We start from the raw sequence: 21,025 nt of genomic DNA, 5'->3' as shown, positions 1-21,025 counted from the left end.
GTTTATTGCCAGTTATAATAACTTCAATTACTTACAATAAATGTTTCCGAAGAATACAATCGATATGGTCCAAATAATAGTCGATTGCTACGTGGAAAGCGTTGATTATCGCACTGATTTTATTCTTTATAAATAATGCGCTGATACTACAGATGTATCAGCGGTAACGTAATGATAAACTTAATAAATTAAACGTATTTTATACTAAAAATAATATATAATAAACAATGAAATCGCAAGCTAAGTTGGAAGTTGAATATAAAGTATAGTAATAAAATAGAATAGTAAGAAACTGATATAACGCAAGTAAAATTGCCAGCTAACAATAATTAATTCCGAATATTTAAGTAGACCTAAATGCTACTAGATCCAAGATCGAAATGTCTATCGATGCCGCAGGGTCCTTGGTCGTGAACTTGCTCTGCCCCCACTTACCCCACGGTCATGCGTCGACGTGAAAAACTTGTCATGTGATTACGGCACTATGACATACGAAAATTCAAACGGCGACGAGACGGATAAAAGAGGGAACCGCAGGGTTGAGGACGACGAAGACAATTCGCATTGTCTCAATATATATATATATATATATATATATATATATATATATATATATATATATTTTATTATTTTCACTTTAATTTTATTTTTATTATTTTTTATTATTAACTCTATACAAATTATCAAAGATAGTATTAATAATAATAATAACAATAATCATAAATCACAAATCACAAATCTACATTTATACATTATCAGTTTCATAGAATAGTGAATAACACGCTGATCTAAATTCTTGGTATGTACTTAGTGCAACGACATCAGAAGGTAATTGATTCCAGATTCTAATAGCCGTTATTAGAAACGACTTTTCGTAAGTCGAAGTTCTGCACGTTGGTTGATAAAACACATCATTACGCCTTACAGCTCGATCTCGAACAGACAGTAGGATTCGAAAATTCTCTCGAAGGATACTGTCATGATTTAGATGTCGCATTTTATATATTATACAGGCAATTAGGAATTCTCGTCTCCTATGGATCGTTAACCAGCCAAGACGCATCCTATATTGTGTTATGTGCTCATATCGTGGTATGTGATAGATGAATCGAATGCAGGCATTAAATTTTCGTTTCAGCTTAGTTTGAAGATTACCAGAAATGTTAACGTATACAGCACTACAATAGTTGAAGATTGGTAAAATGAGAGTAGCAATCAGACGTCTACGCATAGTAGTATTCAAAATTTTGCTATTTACTTTTAGGCGAGCAAGATTGCTCATCGCTCGGTTATTTATAGAAATTATCTGCTCATGCCAAGATCATATATATTGTCAATTAATATTCCAAGATATTTAGTAGACTTGACATAGTTTATAGTAAAACCATTAACTGTGATCTTCGGCGCAGTTATGCAGGCTGAACTACTTACATGCTGAGGACTACCAAAGATGATTGCTTTAGTTTTTCCTGGATTCGATTTCAAAAAATTATCAACACACCAATTATTAATCTTTATAATGTTGTAATTAAGTGTAGTCACTGTTTGTTCTACTTCAGCTAATAAGCAACTGAGATAAATCACCAAATCATCAGCATAGAAAAGATGTTTGCAATTAATTAAAGTCCCTAGCTCAGATACAAATAAAGCATATAGTAGTGTACCAAGCACACATCCCTGAGATACTCCACTACAAATATACTTCCATGAGGAGAGCTGATCTTCCAGTTTTACAGCTTGTCGTCGATTTTTAAGATACGAGTAAAACCATTTAAGAGTACTAGTTGAGAAATTAAGATTTCTGAGTTTTCTTAATAATAGTAAATGATTAACACTATCAAACGCTTTGGTAAAGTCAAAGAATATCACAACTGTGATCTGTCGAATATCAATACCCAAGCGAATATCATCACGTAATCTGAGTAAAGCCGTTTGGGTATTTAAGCCTTGCTGAAAACCTGTTTGATATGGATCTATTAACCTATTAGATTTAATGTATTGTGTCACTTGATCGTAGACACATCGCTCAAGAACTTTAGATAATGGACATACAATTGATATAGGCCTGTAGTCGTTAAACAATTCAGGTATTTTAACTTTAGGTATAGGTAGTACATATGAATCTTTCCATTGTTGAGGAAATCCCGAAGACCTCAGTGAAGCATTAAACAAATCAGTTATAGATTGTAAGTTGAATGTTAGAAGTTGCTTGTAATATCTAATGGACATGCCATCAGGACCAACTGCAGATGTAGTTATTCTATTTACGTTTTGTTTAACGTCTTCTGTAGTGACTTCAACAAAGTTAAATTGACCTGGATCACAACTGAAATTTAAACAGGATTTTGTTAATTGTAAATCATTATCATGATGCATGATCATTACCAACAGAAACAAAATAACTATTTAGATTATCAATATCAAGTTCTGGAGGAGACGCCCTCGACTTTACTTTAAGCAGCCCAAGTTTTCTGAAATCATCCCAAATGACCTTTGGGAACCGAGCATTAAATATCGTAGATTTAAGAAAATCCTTTTTGGCAGTCATGATTCTTTGTTTTACCAATCGACGAACATTGCTATATTCTGTATAAGCATATCCAGTCCTCTTGAATATCCTATATAATTTATCTCTTCTTCTTTGAAGTTCACGAATATGATCATTTATCCATGGAGCTGGAAGTCGCCTAATCTTGATAGTACGTTCTGGAGCAATTCAATCTACTGCAATACAGAGACTATTGTTTATAGCTTGTAATGAACCATCTACCGATGAATTATAATCTATGACTGGCAGATTAGAATAATTAAAGTAATTCAGTAGCGATTCACGATTTATAATATTCCAGTCACGATATTTCAGCATTCTGGAAGGTTGTTTTGGAACTGAATAATCAAGAGTAACAGATATAATGTCATGACCAGATAAGAATGGTTCCAATGATTGACTTGATTTATTAACCTCAAGCTCATTACTAACAATGCAATGATCTATTCAAGTATGAGAACTTGATGTGTGATGAGTACTGTCAAATTGTATTATATGTAGATTATGTGAAATACAAAAATCTAGGAGATAATTAGTATTAAAAGTGCCTTTGAGTAAATTTATATTCAAATCTCCTATTATTATAATATTATTGTATAATGGAAGGAGTTCAATGAATTCCTGTTCATAGTTATCAAATAGAGCAGCATTAGGTGGCCTATAAATAACTGTACATAAAACTTTTTTATTAGACTTAGACCAAATTTCAATGACTACATATTCTGGATACCCATCCTGTAGATTATTTGAACATATAACAACACGTGATGTGTTACGAACAAATATTGCTACCCCACCTCCATGACGTTGAATTCTATCATTTCTATGCAGGTGAAACATAGGAAGGCCAATTTGAGCATCTATTATATTGGAAGTTAACCATGTTTCAGAGACAGCAATAACATCATAATAATTTGTTCTAAAATGTTCTCGAAACTCATCAATATGTGGTATTAAAGATTGAGCATTCAAATGACAGACTTGTAGTTTATTTTGAGTTCGAGATTGAGGCACTGAAGTTGATGTAAATAGTTGTATAGAGTTAATAAAAATATACTATGCTAATTGATTTTTAATATTATCAAGATTAGAAGATGGGTAAAGCTTAATGGGTTCCAAACCATCTTTTCATCACAAACAAACACTTGAATTAGAAATCCAAATGTTTCTTTTAGTGATAGTAGGAAACTTCTTGATAATTTCCTGCCGCAATTTGTATAAAGACGGTGGAAATCTCTTATTCACATTTATTACATCCTTTTGTGCACCAATTAACAGAGCATCGGCAGTTATTTCTCGATGTTTCTTTTTGCCTAAAATATAACTATTAACTATTTGTGGTGATTTACATTTTACAAGAATAGAACGCTTCATAGATACTCTTTTTTTTTGCCAAGTCTTATAGTATATTGGAGGTCATTACGTGTAATATTTGGTACATCCAGTAGTTTACCAAGCTTGACAGTAACATAAAATAAGTCTTCAGTAGCAGATTCGGGAATACCCGAAATTATTATCTGATCACTTAGCATTTGTGATTCAAGAAGTAATTGACGCATTTCTAATTCTTCCGAAGATTTATCATTAGCTAAACTCTTTACACGATTTACTATATGTTCAAACATCTCACTACCCGGAGCTAGCTGAGCATTAGACAGAGATCCAGCCTCAAGCTTACTAACTCGATTATCAAGGGCCACAAGACCATTTTTAAGAGTGGCACATTCGGTTCTTATTTTATCAACTTGGTTAGATATACCAGATAGTTTATCTTCTATAATAGCCATCCTGTCCAACTTGCGATTGATCTCATTTAGAACCAGTTCCTGTTTTGTATTTGGACAGACAGGACAGTACGAAGCAACGTATTCCTTTACCTCAGATCTTGAATGTAAACCGAACTTTCACACAGACAAGATGAAATTTATGTTTACACGGTGCGCTTGTTTGTGTATGTAATCCTTCATTGCCTTCTCCGTCGGTAATCGATCGGCAGCAAAGACCACACCAATCAATAACTTTATCCGGCATGACAAATAGGCGGCAGCGAATTAGTAGATATTGAGATAATTACGAGATAAGATTGAGTGGCTAATCAGATAATTGCACTAACCACGAAATTGAAGCCAATAATATAAAAATTAATTACGAAAAATTCACAAATTTTCAATTCAGTAATATTATTTCAAATTTATAGTTACAGGTTTAAAAAGCTTTTAAAACAATACTTAGTATTAATTGATGCCTAATATTTGAATATCACAGTTGAACACTGAGACCACAAATAATGTACACCACTACGTATGTATTATCTTTAGATATTTTTTAATAATAATAATTAATATTTTTTAATAATAGTCAATAACTATAGTTTTTTAGTGAAAAATTTTTGAAGTTTGAAGTCTCGTAACTTTTGAATCATTGGGAATACATCTCTGTCATTATTAGTAACTTTAATGAGGACTTAAAGCCTTACAAAACTAGTCAATTTCTCCAAAATTGCCAAAGTACAAATTTTTTTTTTAGAATGTGACGTCATTTCCATGCTTTTTAAATGTGATATCTATGTATATCTTCGTAAGTGCATGGATAGTCGAATATGAATCGTATGTAGCTATACATTGTCATGAATAAAGAGATTAATTCTGCATATCCGGGTAAAACCATATTGTCTATGTATTCCCATATATGGACATATATGAGAATATAAACCTGTATACTGTCATACATGGCAATTTAGAAGCAAACAGATTTTATAAATTTATGTATACAGTAGTTGTATAAAATAATCGAAAATTTTTGAACATGCTGCGAAACTTCATTTCACCAAAATAAAAAATTACATAACTAAACTTTTAAAATCATGTACTTCTATTAAGTTTCCAAAGATTTGGTAAATTTTCGTATAATAATTGATCTACAACTAACAATTAGAAATGTCGCAGGTGATATTAATATACTGCAGCATTCTTGAATGTATAACTTGATACTAAAAAATTTAAGACGGTATGTTTATATTCTATTTAAGTACAATTATCTCGATAACAAATAAATCAACATTTCATTCTTAATATTTTTTTTCAATCAAGGAGATACACACATGTTACCGGCAACAACAATGAAGTTAGATTTGCACGAACACCGATAGTGAATGCAAGCAGAGTTTTCAGGCATGCATTGATCATTTCTCCAACAATATCCATCTAACGTAGGGAGACAAGTAGAATTATTTATCGCAATATTATTCAACTTACAAATACATCTGCCATCATATGAACATCGTGAATGCCACAAATCGCTACACTCCGTGTTATCATCACAGTGATATAGCAAGTGTGCTGTAAAAAAAGAAATAAAATAAACGTATAAGCAGGCACATTGCCTATATAATAATCTCTTGCTAGTCAAGACACTGATAAAAAATTTTTTCCGATAGATACTACATTCCACTACGGAAAGAAATCTAGATAACACCATTGAACACTGTCAAAAATTGATTAATGTTAATAAGTATTTATTACAGTTCATTATTACTCTGACTAGTGAATTTTGCAATACAATTAGAAGTAATTAATGTTCACTATTGTTTCATTACTGATCATGACTAGCTGAAGGAGTGAGCCTACAGCTCTATTAACAGAAATAAATTTCGATCAAGTTAAAAAATATCGTGAACAATTTCAAATTGCTCAATCATCACGATTAATATGATTTGCATTGTTGAAATTATTAAGATTTCTATGATAAATGTATAGATTTTAAAAATAATACTAACTATTCCGTGTTTGAGCCCCACTTATAACGAATAATTTTTCTTCGATAAAAAAATAAAAAGCATCGATTAATCAGTACAAACCGACCCGGGAAAAAAAATTTAGATATATTCTGATCAAATTAGATCAGCTCAAATCAAATTTGATCATAATTTATACTGAATCCAGATCAGAGTAGATCTAATTTGATCTGATCAGATTAAACTAGATCTGATCAGATATGACATTTTTCTTTAGGGAAAAATAGTCCAAAGCTACCCTGATCAAATTTAATCAAGTCAGATCAACCTAGATCTAGTCAAATCAAAACAGATCAACATTGATTAAACGATCAATTTATGAAGTAAATATAAATAGATATAATTGGACCTGTACGGATCAAACCAGATCTGAGCTGATATAACTTTTTCTCGGGAAAAAAAGTTCAGATCTGCTCTGATCAGATTAGATCTGTACAGACCATAAAGAAATATTTCTTCACATTATATTATAATTAGAAGATTAACTAAACTGTGAAAAATTGACAACAAATTTTACTATGGGTGCATTGTAACACCGGACCATAAGAAAACTGATACAAAATTTACAAGTGTCCCATAGTAAACGGTATGCGCAGACGACACAATTGGGGCCTATGCGCATACGTTTACTATGGTGCACTTGTAAATTTTGTACCAGTTTTCTTATGGTCCGGGGTTACAATGCAACCATAGTAGAATTTAATGGGAATTTGTCACAGTGTAGCTGAATTTGGACACATTTACCTAAATGTTGACAATTGTAAAAAATCTATCGTAATTAAAATAAATACATTTTCTTGTTTATTCAGCTAGTAATTATTTTATTATAGAAAATATAAACCTAATAATCTACTATCGATATTATCTGAAATTCATATAGGTACTTCATATACATCGTTACATGACTTTCTTGGGTAAATAATTATAAAATACTTTAAGGAAAAATTCTTTATGTATCTTAAAATGAGATTACTTTCATTACTGTTTATAAAAAAGTGATCCTTTATATTTATGCAAAATGTTTCGAATTGATTATAATCATTTTTATTTAACAAAAAGTCAGTCTAATTTATGATAATATTTCATTACTTATACTCATTTTATATCAACGCCGAGATCAATAACTATTGGATATTTTATTTTATTTGAAGTAGTATCTTCTTAATCATATGTTGATTTGTATTGTTTGGAGAAGAGTGATTTTCATTATAAATCTTCATTAAGTTAAATTTTAATTGTATCATTTAAGAGGAAAGATGAAGCTGATCTCATATGGAATATGAAACGTGTACTTTCAACTTTAATGGCTTCAATCCTATACATTTTATATTATTGTGATATATTTAATATATTTTTAATCAGACATATCAATTTTTAATAGGATAGAGATGAAAAAACAGACCTATTTAGATCTAGCGAATTTAATCAAATTTGATCTGAGCAGATCTAAGAGTGTTTTTTATTTACCTTGATCTGTTCAGATCTATTCTGATCCGAGTAGATCTAATTTGATCGAAACAGATCTGGTCAAAATGTAGATATGTTCAGATCTGAAACATCAGATCTTATTTCATCTGAATAGATCTAAATTTTTTTTCCCGGGGAACTATAAGTAGTTGCATATATGGTTTGATCCAATGTTTTTTATCAGGTTACACCATTGATACTAAGGAATAAGTGCAATACGCTGATGACAGTAAAAATACCGAGAAAACTAAACCCATTAACGATTCTAAAGCACTAATGTGCAAACATACTAGAACCTTAAATGATGATTAGAGTCTTCCAAAAATATTCGTTAGTATTTTTCAGTAAGATCATGCTTGGAAAAGACTGTTGTAAGATTGTGATATGAGTAATCGATTTAAATTCAGTAGCAAATGATTAAAGGTCGTAGTATGAAATGGTTGATTAATTTATACACACTTTTAATACATTGATGAGCAGACACTGGTGTGAAATTTGGTTTGCATTGACACGTATTATTGATACAATAGAACGATTCCAGATAGCACTGATTATTATTTGTACAAAATCCATTGACAGTTGGCACACAAGTTAATAAATTGAGAGCAATAGCATTGGAATCACAGATACATTTTTTATCAGTAGAACATATTGAATATGGAATATCTATACAGTCTGAATCTGCTTGACATGAGCTTCCTAATATAACTTTATGAATTGAAAGAAATTTATGAAAATTTAATGAATAATTAATATTTACTACTTCTTTGTAGCTAAAGCGATCCTTACTAGGTCCGGTTGTACCATTGAATAGAGTAGAAGTATTTGTAAAGTATTGACACTTATTATGACTACATATTAAATTAGCCGGTACACATTTTATTTCTTCAGAACAAGCTGCTCCTACAGATGGTGCACAAGTTATTCGGTCAATTTTAACGTGTGCATCTTTGCAAACACATTTTCTATATTTTGAACATGTTCCAAATCTTATTGCGCCACAGTCTGCCTCTATTTCACATGCTTCGTTTAAAGCAACTGCAATAAGTAACATAATTCTAAATTTAATCAATCGTTTCATGATTACTTCTATAATAGGCCACAAAGGTACGTACTTGGAACACATTTTGATCTATGATAAATATAATGAGGCTTACATTGACATTTATTATTAATGCACATGGCATTATCTGTTGCGCATATTTCATCAATCCAACATTCCGCACTGAATGCAGGCATGCATTTATTATTTTCTATTTCATAATTATTAGAGTCGCATATACATTTATTATTATCGGAGCAAGTTGTATGGTTGATAAACATTGCACAAAAACTATTATCATCACAAGGCATATCTAAATGAGCTGCATTACAATAATAAAGAAAAAATATTAATAATTTTTCATTGCTGTACATTAAAACTGAATGGAATTCAAATTATAATCGAAATTCATTGTAGCGTCGAAAGTAATTCATATTAAACGAAAACTTACGTAATGCGCATTCATTATCGTTGTGGATAAGGGCTTTAATCTCGCATTGACATTCGTTATCAACACATATTGAATTGTTGACTTTGCAATGTTCATTCACTTGACATGGTACGCCTAGTAGAGGTACACAGGTTGTTCTGTTTATAGCCATTGTATTGAATGAACAGATACAGACTTTCAGTTCAGAACATTTTGAAAATTTTACTTGTTGACACTCTGAATCATTTTTACAGTATGAACCTAACATCACTGCAGTAACAAACATATTATTGAGATGTGATGGAATCGAAAATTAAGAGGCAGAAATAAAACATTTTGTCATCACTAACGACAAAAACGCGATTTTTGATTTCCTAATTTACTTGAGAATGTTCCAGGTGGGTAAAGTGGCATTGATTCGATGCGGGTGAAATTTGAAAATTGTCGATACATTGATAGCATGCAATGACTAGAGACAAGTATAAGCATTGCATAATTTTTTAGCAATGAGAAAGTATCGTTAAGGAGCATTATCTCGTCGATCGGCCTTAATAACATTGTCTTAAGCAAGTTACTTGACATATGTCATTCAGCAAGTTTCTTATAGAAGATTCGAACGAGACTTGATGAGGATGGATTTTATGAGTATACTTGCCGCGAATTTCATCAAATCTTGCTTGATTCTTTTTAAAGACTTACCAAAATATGTATAAACAGCCTGCAGCGATTTCTAAGCAACGTACATATCATGTAACAAATTGAGGTCAGTGTTGCTGCAAAATTGCTCCAGATATCGGGTTTTTTTTTTCTTTGAGTCACTCTATATTTAAACCCAGTGCCTATAGTAGATCAGGTGGTCTTCATTTGACTTTAATGTGCTACAAATTAATAACAATATTACTTGATGAAATAATATCAAGTACGCGCCGATGAATTTACTATACTAATGTTGTATGGGCAACCCACTCAGTAACGAAGAGAGCGACCAAGTTCAGGTACCTTGAGCAACCTTGCAGCAACTGAGTTAATGCATCCTAAGCAAGTATCTTGTCTTCCCTGTCAGACTTGCCGAAGACTGAAGCTAGACTAATGTAAGGCTCTCTTACGAATGCTACTAAGGTTAAAGTTTCAGTATCTGTGCTGCTAGTCAAAATGATATAATTTCAGTTCAATGTCACGGATAAATATTATAAAATGCGGAAATTGTAAATGTCTTTAATCAGTAGGTGAAAATAAACTAGTTTCGTCCCTTGAATAGAAACGGATATTATTTCTGTCCTTTGAAAACCAGTTTGCATTTGCTCTCAGCTCTGATACTTGTCGTTTGTTTATTCGGAATTTCGGATCACTGATTTCATTCAAGTATGTGACAATTATGATTTTGCAATTAAGATTTAAAAGTATTAACAAGAATATATTTCTTTCTGCTGAATCATAAATTGTAAATCACAGTTCGCGCTTACGTGTATAATAGATCACACCATTGATAAAAAATCAACTTGTTTCTAATTAGCAGCTGACATTAAAGCCGTTTCAATGAAGGCAATCATGATAAATATTATATGAGACAAGAGATGAAATAATACGGTTTCACGCTGCGGGTTATGTTAGCTCTTGCCTACTGCTCGGGCAGCCAACTTTACCCTAGTCTGAAATCGTCTTGTTTTGTTTCGTGTTACACAATATCCTATTACAGTCAATAAGTACAGTTTAACTTTGAACTAAATTTGAATGCTGACGTACTTACTTGGTAAGCATTGATCATTTGATCGAAAATAATAGTCTTTGCACTGGCATTGGCTGTCGATACAAACGGCATTGTTAGTTGCACATTTTTCATCCTTCCAACAAAATGCTCCCAATGATGGCGCACAGTATGTTTCATTTATTGCTATATTATTTTCTCTACAAACGCATTGTTTTTCCATTGAGCACCTAGCATGTAATATTCCGTTACAGTCTTCGTTTCTAATGCAGAAAGCTTCTAGTTTTGCTACATTTGACATAAAATACTTTTATATAGTTTAAGCTTAAACTTTGTCATTAATAAAATACTAAAATATAGTTCAACGAGTTAACGGTATCCCAGTGTTAAGATAATCAGGGTTAAATTCATCTCCAAAAATGGCTGTAAAATAAAACCGGTAGCTAAATTGAAGTTTTTCCCGGTATTGAATGGTGTATTTTGAAAGTAATTGATATGTCATAATGGTATATGATTTCGAATCTAATAGTATATTACATACTTAAGGAGGAAAGCAGGATATTTTAATCCACATGTGTAATTGCTTTCCCGAGCCGAAAGCAAGGATAGCAAACACGGGGATTGGAATGTCCTATTCACCTTCAGAGTGGGTGGGGATAGAGATGCCGGAACGCATGTATGCCAAACAGAGCGCGGAAACAGCCTCCATTAAAACGGAGGTGGTCTTTGGTCCCGTTACATTAATTAATTACTTATTACCGAGCCTGCACATTAAATTTCAAACGTTTTCCGTTGCTTCACGGGAAGAATGGCGCATGCGTTTATTAATTTCATTCATTTTCTCATAAGAAAAATTTCCTTCTTTTTCCACTGAGCAGAGCATGAATTCAATCTTTCCAGCGCAGGTCTACTAAAATATTAATAATCAAATACCTTTTTCTCCGCAGTAGAAACCATTTCTTGATTCTTTAAATTTGCATGATGAATGTTTATCACAACACGTCTGTAGATTGTGAGGATTACACTAAATAAATTGATCAATATTCATTACTATAAAACTTCTAAAGTACTAAATTAACGACGCTGATTTATAATTACTATTTCATTAAATTTGTAGCATTGATTGTTTGCCCCTCCAATGATTCCATTCACTTTACAGAAACATGACGTTAATAAAGCTAAAATTTTGATTAAATTGTAAATGAAATTGCTTTTTAACATCTTGAAATAATTTTATGTACTGTAATTTTGTAAACTAAGAAAATTGAATAGGAATAGAATTTAATACTTTTTCTAATGATAAAATTTATTAATAAAAATTACGCAGTAAACTAATAATTTTTTATGACTTGATTGTTTTTTAACTACGTTGTTTTTATAATCATCCGTAAAATCCACATTTAGTGACTCGGTCGATGACATACTTTTTATGATTATAGTATCCTGCTTTGTTTATTCTTAGAAGAAGAATTCTCACATAGATCATAAAATTAAATACAAAATGAAAATGGAACAAATATTATATTTAATTAGGTTCTTGAGCACTTACTATTTTTAGAATCTGCATGAGAAATTAGAGAAATTTGAATATAAATCGATAGAAATTTTAAAAACTTAATTAATATCTATGGGTTGATTTCTAAAAGAATGAAAAATGTTTCAATACACTGTAAAAGTTTTTGAAGTAAACACGGAGTGAATGAATTTTTTTTTTTTTTTTCAAGAATCTCGAAAACAGCTGTTACGTCTAAGTTATTTTTTCGCTTCAATATTATTTTACTTTTATTCTAGGTTTAGAAATTTCTCTGAACACATAATTCGTGTTCGAATATTATATTAAGTGGAGAGGCAGTTCAATCCTCACCAGGGTCAGAGTGGCAGTTGACGTACTTTCTTATCGCAACTGCACTTTAAAATAAGACTTGAAGTGAACAGTACAGTTCCATGACAACTGATTCCAGACAACTGATCCCCGACAAAAGATCACACGACAATCTATCCCATAGACAACTGATCCCACGGACTATATTCAACTGACAACTGGCCCAACTGACAACTGATCTTTTAATTCACCAGTTTCATCAAAATCTTTATAACTTTCATAATTATCATCTTTAAAATCTTCATTTTCACCATTTTAAACCATATGTCGATGGGATCAGATGTCGGTGGGATCAATTTGTGGGGGTCACCTGTCGTGGTGTAAAATTTTTGGGATCAGTTGACGGTACACCAAATAAAATAAATTTTTCTAGTAAAGTAATAATCTATATAATAATAATAATTAATAATAAATTAATTAATCCAATTGACCGCTGGAATATATACTATCAATTAAAATAAAACAAATCAACTATTTTAAATGAAAGAAATAATAATCATGTCTCCAATATTTTCCATAAATATTCTAATCAAAATATAATGATTTGAATAATTATAATAATAATCCGGGAATTTTTCGTTCGGATAATGACATCCGTACTTGAGGGATTTCCTTTCTCATAGTAAAATCAAAAATTACTGACCGAGTCTCGCAAACGTCGGCTGATTTAGTATAGCTATATATATATATATATATATTCCCTATACGCAAAAGCTAACAACGACTGCAGGATACATGTATATTTATTTCTATATACACAATTTCGATAATCAGTAAAAATAATGCAAAAACAAAACAATCTTGACAGTCAACTTTTAAGTATTAATGTCATAAGTATATGTATCATTCAGGATAATTATTAAATTAATGTAATTATTCACGAGTGTGCGATTCACACACGTGAATTTTGTCTACCGTGGCGACCAACAACTACCGGAGGTTATCAAGTAAAGATGCGACAAAGGAATTACAAAGTACTTACGCGTGGATGCTTTCAAAAGATTTAATAATTCAATCCATGAATTACGTGACAAATGCACCCGGTGAATTTTACAATTTCACTCAATTTTTAAGGAACAACAAAAACGTATGCAAAACGTATAAGTAAACAGCGTCCACTCGCAACAAAACACCGTATCTTTCTAATTAGTTTTTTCTTTTCTCCACTTGTTGGTCGCCCCCGTGGCGCAATAATCGCCCTTATTTATTATTGTTATTATTTTTTGCAGCCCTGGGCCTGACTTTAAATCCAATAAATAAATATAAAAGTGCTTATTCCCTGCCCGAATGATACATATATAATCAATTAAATATATCTAATATTTATTTATCCAAGTTTTATTATTTCAAACTATACAGTAAATTAAATAATTATTATTTTAAATTACAAAATTAGCATCGACAGTATAGACCAAGTATTGATTTTTCCCTTACCCGGTCAATGCTCCCCAACACATCGATACTCGGCTATCAGTTTTTACAAATATAAAATATTAAACATTTGTTGGAGCATAATGTCATATTGGATTATGCAGCCCGAATTTTTCAAAATCATAAACATACTTTTAAAACTAATAAATATTATCGATTTGTATTTTTAAATTATAAATCAAAATTAATTCATACACGTCCTCACTCAAACGCTGCGCGCATGCGCTAGTTTGTGAGCAGATTGCTGTCTCACCATCTGCGTAATAGCGGAATGCCCGCGCAACGATTAAAATTTGTACTTAAAATAAAGAATTTTTAAGCTTACAACTAATTAATAATAAATAAAGTAAATCGTTACGTGATACCCCCCCCCAAGCCGTGTTTTAGCTCCTAAAATACGGACGAGACCCTGCATTTCTTTCACCGTCACACCTGAAAACTTAACTCAATATTTATACTTGGATCTTTTGTTCCGGGTATATAGCAATTCAAAATAATCATAAATCACAAGAAAATTAATTTAATTAAAAAAAAACTCAGGCGAAATGTTGACCAACCTGTCACTCACCAACTCGCTCGAACCATCGGTGGAAAGGGGGAGAGGGTGAACTGGTTGATTCTCGATAAATATGAATCATTTTAAATTATTGATTGGTAGCACCGTTTTATTCGAACAACAAAATTCAGGGACGGATATTACACAGGGCGTCTTACAAAAGTGAATAATAATAATAAAATAAAAAAATAAAATATGATCTGTTGTCTTTGCTCTTGACCCATTTCTATGGCTGCTACTGGGAAGTTTTTGGGTCACTGGGTCCGCGACGGTCCAAACTATAAACCCGATGCATATGTGCGCTAGGGGCAAGCCAGGTAACCTAATCGAACTCGCTGAGTTGATCCCCAATTCCTTCATGGCCATTGAGGCACCGTCCGTCGATCATTCTGGTTGCACAGACCATGCACCGGTCTCGTGCCACCAAATGGAGTCGTCCATGGGCTCCTTTACATTCCCCCGTGTAAAAACTGAGGCATTTCTCGCAGAATGGACGCTCCGTTCGCGGTTGATTAATGCATCGGTGGGCTAGATGGCACATCTGACCACATCGAGCTCAGCCAGGTGGTAAATTCTCGCGGCAGGGTTATCGCTTTAACGCTGTAATTTTCAACCCAACTAAGAGATTCAAGTAGGCCTTCCACGTCTCTCACCCCCGGGGTACCATGTCAATCCCTCGCTGCTCGTAATAGGTTTCGACGTACCTTTTCACATCCTTGTTGCTTAGTGCCATCCCTACGTAATTATGTCGCGGTTACAGATTTGTATTAATAGCCTAAATAGAATTATTTATAATATTGTTGCTTGGTGTGAGAGAAATTTGATTAAGCTAAGTTCTGGAAAAACACGAGCTCTAATTTTTGGATCACCTCAGCATGTCAGTCATGAAATATGTGTAAATGCGCCTAGAATAGTTGTAAATAGTGGCATTATAGAATACGTTACATCGTTAAAATATCTAGGTATTATATTAGATAATGTATTATCTTGGGATAAGCAAACTGTATCAGTTTGTAAGCGTGCAATGAGTTGTTTAGCAAGACTAAAAATGAATGACAATATTTTTAATATGATTATACGTAGGAATCTTGTACGAGCACTTATCTTTCCGGTATTTGATTACTGTGCTGCAGTGTACACAAATTATCTGGTACAAAGAATACAATGCTACAAAGGAAAATGAATGCTTGCATTAGATATATTTTCGCAGATATGAGCATATTAGTCCGTACAGAATAAGACTAGGTTGGTTGAAACTGTATAGTAGGCGTAAGTTCTTTTTAGCATGCATTATATATAAAATCTTACGATTAAATTGTGATAAAATACTGTGGAAGAACTTCTACATCTTGAGTACCGTGCGTGCACGTGCACATCGTCAAATTGATGTCCTGTATCAACCAACCTGTCGTACATATTCTTATGAACATTCATTTTTATTGTCTGCTATTCGAGTATAGAATGATCTGCCCTCATCTATTGTATCAATCACAACTTATAAAGAGTTCAGATCAGAGTGTTATAATTATTTTCTACAGAAAGATGTAAATTAGGTCTACTTTATGAATATATGATTATTGATCATTATGGTGTTATTTATTAAATATGTACTTATATACTATTATTATATAAATGGAGTCTACCGACTCACCTACCTAACTATCTATATCATTGGCTTAATTAATTAAATTCATTAATTTACTAAAACTTTTATAACGTAAACCGTTTTTATTTTCACGACGGAGACGTGAAATAAACCCGGAGTCGTATGTGGTCACCTAAGTGTATTAAAAAAATTATAAATAACGATTATAATTATAACTAAAAAATAATAAATAATTATAAACAAACTAAAGGTGCGCCTGGACCAGCTCCTCAGGCTGAGTTAGTGCACGAGGGCGCCAGCCCGTTTTTACAAAACGGACAAAACCAATAACGATCAGGGGAGAGATCACGGGACCAAATCTTGAGCGAGAATGTATGCACCAAGCGGAATGACAACCAAACAAATATATAATGAATAAAAATAATAAGGAATAATTACTATTAAATATATCCAGGAAACAAACAAATAAATATAGGCTATCACTGGGTTCCTTTTACTAAATTATTCAATTCAAAATATATTTGAATAAACTCAACAAATGGTTACAATAATAATCAATTCAATTCAAATAATATTATTAAATTATCCACTGGAGAGACCAAATTACAAATTACAAACTTTGACCCAATATAATTAGTATTCTTAATTCTTTATAATAATAATTTTATTAAATAATAATAATAATCTTTTCTTATTTTAAATTATCAACTCTGGGGAGAGAAAGACGCGGGTATTCCATATATGTGGCAACACTGGATTGCATACCATTAATTCATAAAATAAATTTTACCCAGAGAAATAATATTTTAAATACTGAAATATAACATTAAAATAATACGCAAAAAATACTAGCGTAAGACAAGGAGCTACATACGCTATCCTTGTCTAATCTCTTAAGGAATTTCCTCGACGCGTCTTCGTACATATGCACCCAAATGCCGTGACGGACGCCGAATATATTCAACTTATTACTACAATAACTTAGTTTCAATTTTCTATGAAACAAATAGCGCGATCAACTCTACTGAAGGACCAGCGATAGCCGATGCAACAAATGATAACACAATTGACTTACCGGCGTTGATAAAAATTACTTCTGGATCTATTTAACCACAACGATATTCAAACTATACTTTTGACTTAATATAATAAAAAACTAATTATTCAAATTAAACAAACTTTAACTATTTAATATTACAGAATTACGGCAACTGGGCCAGAACAATTTGCTCAAAAATAATCACGGACAACACGTCTTACCTTCACAAAATCCCGGTCCTCTCTGCCTATATCTTTCCTTGATTTTTTCGAGGGAGGGTAATCACTCACGTGTTATCCCCTCTCATGACCTCGGACCCGAAATTATCAATTAAAATAAAACATATAAAATTGTCACACGACCTGAGTTATATCATAATAATAAATCGAATAATATTTCCTATCAATAAACATAAATATAATCGGTACTATCCCTTTCAAATAATAAAATAATAATTAATTCAGTGCACCACGTGGCTGGATAAAAATATTGATTTTTATCCCCACTATATCGACTTACTCTCGCTTCGTTCGATATTTTTATCTATAACCTACGCGCACGTGTGCTACTAACTGAAATGAAAATATCGATTAAGTACATAATTTTCAAAATAACTATCAAAACATATATTTAAACATAATAAACAATAATATCAATAAATCCATAATTAAATCATACTAAAATAATCGATAAAAATAATATAAATATTTGAATAATAATAAATTACAATAAATAAATGCGCTTGATTTGAGCTAGGAGGTGTTGTCAAAATCAGGACGAGATGGAAAAGCGCGCGCATCGATTCACGTTTGAATCGCTACGTGACACTTTTTACTTATTATATGTTTATATATAAATGTTATTATTATACTATACTTCGTAATACTTTTGTATGTTGTGGCCCTTAAGGAATCTCGATTCTAGAGTCGAAAAATTATTAATAAATAAATAAAATAAATAAATAAATAATAGTAATAGACAGTAATACTGATAGCTATTAGTAGGTAAGCGTAGAAAAAGTCAAGTAGTATTAATAGATAGGACATTTAACCGTGCGACTGTATCAATCTGCCTCTGACGGAAATTTTCAGCTCGCTTAACTAGTTGTAGAAATTTCACATGGCTACGACCAATATATTTGCTCTCGGGGGTCTCCATTTCGACAATAACTGGAGTTACCACCTTCGAGATGACAAATGGACCCGCATAGCGTGGTGCAAGCTTACCCACAACCTGCTCATTATTTTTGACAAGATGTGAGTAGATTTACATACCTGGTCTCCTACTTGAAACAATTTATTACGTCGTTTGTTACTATAATACACTGCGTATCGTTTGGATGATCGTCGGATGCGTTGATTTACGATATCACGTACTTCTACAGTACGACCTACACGCTGAATCCAGCTATTGCGGTCGACATCATTATCGACAGCTACATTATTGTCATCTGCAACTCGACAATTACGAATGGGACATGGATCACGGCCCAAATTTAAGTATACCGGACTCACACCGAGTGACACATGAATCGCGGTATTATATGCAAACTGAAATTTATGAATATTTACATCCCAGTTACGATGATCATCACCCAAGTAACTCATCATGGTTATTAAGTTACGGTTGACTCTTTCAACAGGGTGAGCGTGGGCGTGATACTGTATATGGGCATTCCACCAAATAAAGTTATTTTTACAGGGTGACCCTCATCGATTTGATTCAAACCATGTGGAGTCTTTCCAAATATTAAAAAAAATATTCTTTAAAAATTCGAGCCTTTAATATGCAGCAGTTTCAAAGTTAGGATTTTTTGTATTTTTTAAAAATTTTTGTTTTCAACTTTTTAATTACTTTTTTTGAAGGAAACAATTTTTAAAAAAAATGAGCACATAATAGTTTTTCGTAGGAGAAATTCTCAGCTTTCCAACGAAAATATCCATTTTTTATTTTAAGTTACAGAAGACACTTTAAAAGTCGTTTAAAATAGGAAAAACGATTTTTATGACTGTGCGGCGCTTGATACATCTAATTTGATATTTTTTTCTGAAAGCTGAGACTTTTTCCGACAAAATATGTAATTTTCACGATTTGCATATTTTTTGTTTGAACAAAATCAATAATCATTTAAAGACAAGTCATTGATTTTATCGTTTTATCAAACTATAATGGTTCATTGTGTGGCAAGAGATGAAACAAAACGATATCAGACAAGAGTGAAGTACGTTGCCCAAGCCGTAGGCAAAAGCTGACAATAACTGCAATCTGAAGTCGTGTTTCATCTCGTGTTGCACACTATTTTTTTCATGATTACCTGCATTAAAAATTAGTTTCAGTGGCAGCAGCCAGTTAGAATTAAGTTAATTAAAGATCGATGGTGTGTTCAACCATAAGTCTATGCGTAGCTTATAATTTGCAATTTATAATTAAATAAAAACCATAGATGCTCTTTATTATTTACACAAATTTTTAGAAAACTTGTTGACAAAGTTAGAACTGTCATTGAGGGAGATAACATCAATAGCCTGAAATCATTTTTGAACTAAACCCAAGAATCAAAGTTCAAATCACTAATTCCTAAACTTGAAGCTTTGATGCTGGTATCATGAAAAATAGTTTTATAATTTTTGTTGTCAGAGCTTTACTGCATATACATACTAGAAAACATATCCTCACGCCGCAAGATTTATGCATCCAGGCTATTCAAAATTTGACCGGCGTTGATTTCACATTTATAACCAACTCTTATTAAAAAAAACGATTCAAAACGATTGGAAAAAAAATTTTTAATACTTTTCAATGCTTTCGAATAATTTGAATACTTTTTAATCACCCTTTTTATGAGCATTTAACATTACAAATCGTTTCGAATCGTTTCTTTTAATCAAGGAATAATGACTTTTTATAGAAAATAAATGTTTTAGACGTACGATATCAGAGTCAAATACGGTGAAAGAAACACAAGCAGTACACTTTTTCTCACCTATTGTTAATAGCCAAGGATATATTTGTATTAAAAATGTATCAAAATCCTCAAAAAACCTAAGAATTAAAGTTTTTTAATCATTGGGAGTTTATATTTCATTTAATTTTGTTTAAATAAAAAATATGCACATCGTGAAAATTACATATTCTGTCGGAAAAGGTCCCAGCTTTCAGAAAAAAATATCAATTTAGATGTATCAAGCGCCGCGCAGTTATAAAAATCGTTTTTCCTATTTTAAACGAAATTTAAAGGGTCTTCTGTAACTTAAAATAAAAAATGGATATTTTCGTTGGAAAGCTGAGAATTTTTCCTACGAAAAACTATTATGTGATCATTTTTTTTTTAAATTGTTTTCTTCAATAAAAGTAATGAAAAAGTTGAAAACAAAAATTTTTAAAAAATTCAAAAAATCATGACTTTGAAACTGCTGCATATGAAAGGTTTAAATTTTCAGAGAATTTTTTTTTTACATACATAGAAAGACTCCACAAAAGTTGAATTTAATCGTCGAGGGTCGCCCCGTAAAAATAACTTTATTTG

The 21,025-nt window shown here is 31.9% G+C and overlaps 2 protein-coding genes and 1 long non-coding RNA gene across 6 annotated transcripts in view; 1 reads left to right on the top strand and 2 right to left on the bottom strand.

The window, feature by feature from the left end:
- Window positions 1–7,139, top strand: part of LOC128668731 (uncharacterized) — a 30,961-nt gene extending 23,822 nt beyond the window's left edge. For all 4 annotated transcript variants that reach the window (XR_008404388.1, XR_008404387.1, XR_008404385.1 and 1 more), the window contains 3 exons: window positions 4,746–4,849; window positions 4,920–5,554; window positions 5,638–7,139. This is a non-coding gene — a long non-coding RNA (uncharacterized LOC128668731). The remainder of the gene's footprint in view (window positions 1–4,745; window positions 4,850–4,919; window positions 5,555–5,637) is intronic.
- The window catches only part of LOC103572284 (prion-like-(Q/N-rich) domain-bearing protein 25), a 73,399-nt gene that overhangs the window by 38,193 nt on the left and 14,181 nt on the right, over window positions 1–21,025 (bottom strand). The window lies entirely within an intron of this gene.
- Window positions 8,668–19,109, bottom strand: LOC103572285 (rh5-interacting protein). Its single transcript, XM_008550814.1, has 5 exons — window positions 18,774–19,109; window positions 11,919–12,009; window positions 11,028–11,273; window positions 9,302–9,550; window positions 8,668–9,172 (listed from the first exon to the last, which is right to left on the bottom strand). Exons 1-5 carry the CDS (start codon window positions 19,107–19,109, stop codon window positions 8,898–8,900), a joined length of 1,197 nt encoding a protein of 398 aa, XP_008549036.1. The 3' UTR covers window positions 8,668–8,897.

The sequence above is a fragment of the Microplitis demolitor genome, chromosome 10, assembly GCF_026212275.2.
Source record: "Microplitis demolitor isolate Queensland-Clemson2020A chromosome 10, iyMicDemo2.1a, whole genome shotgun sequence".
Lineage (NCBI taxonomy): Eukaryota > Metazoa > Arthropoda > Insecta > Hymenoptera > Braconidae > Microplitis > Microplitis demolitor.
Note: the sequence above shows the minus strand (reverse complement) of the source record. Positions and strands in the feature narration are given on the sequence as shown.

Excerpts from the sequence above, each read along its gene's own strand:
- LOC103572285 (XM_008550814.1), bottom strand. The coding sequence starts at position 19,109 with ATGATGAGTTACTTGGGTGATGATCATCGTAACTGGGATGTAAATATT. Across the intron at positions 11,274-11,918 it reads TTTCTACTGCGGAGAAAAAG|CAAAACTAGAAGCTTTCTGC; the intron begins GTATTTGATTAT and ends TGTCAAATGTAG. Across the intron at positions 9,173-9,301 it reads CGATAATGAATGCGCATTAC|CTCATTTAGATATGCCTTGT; the intron begins GTAAGTTTTCGT and ends ATTGTAATGCAG.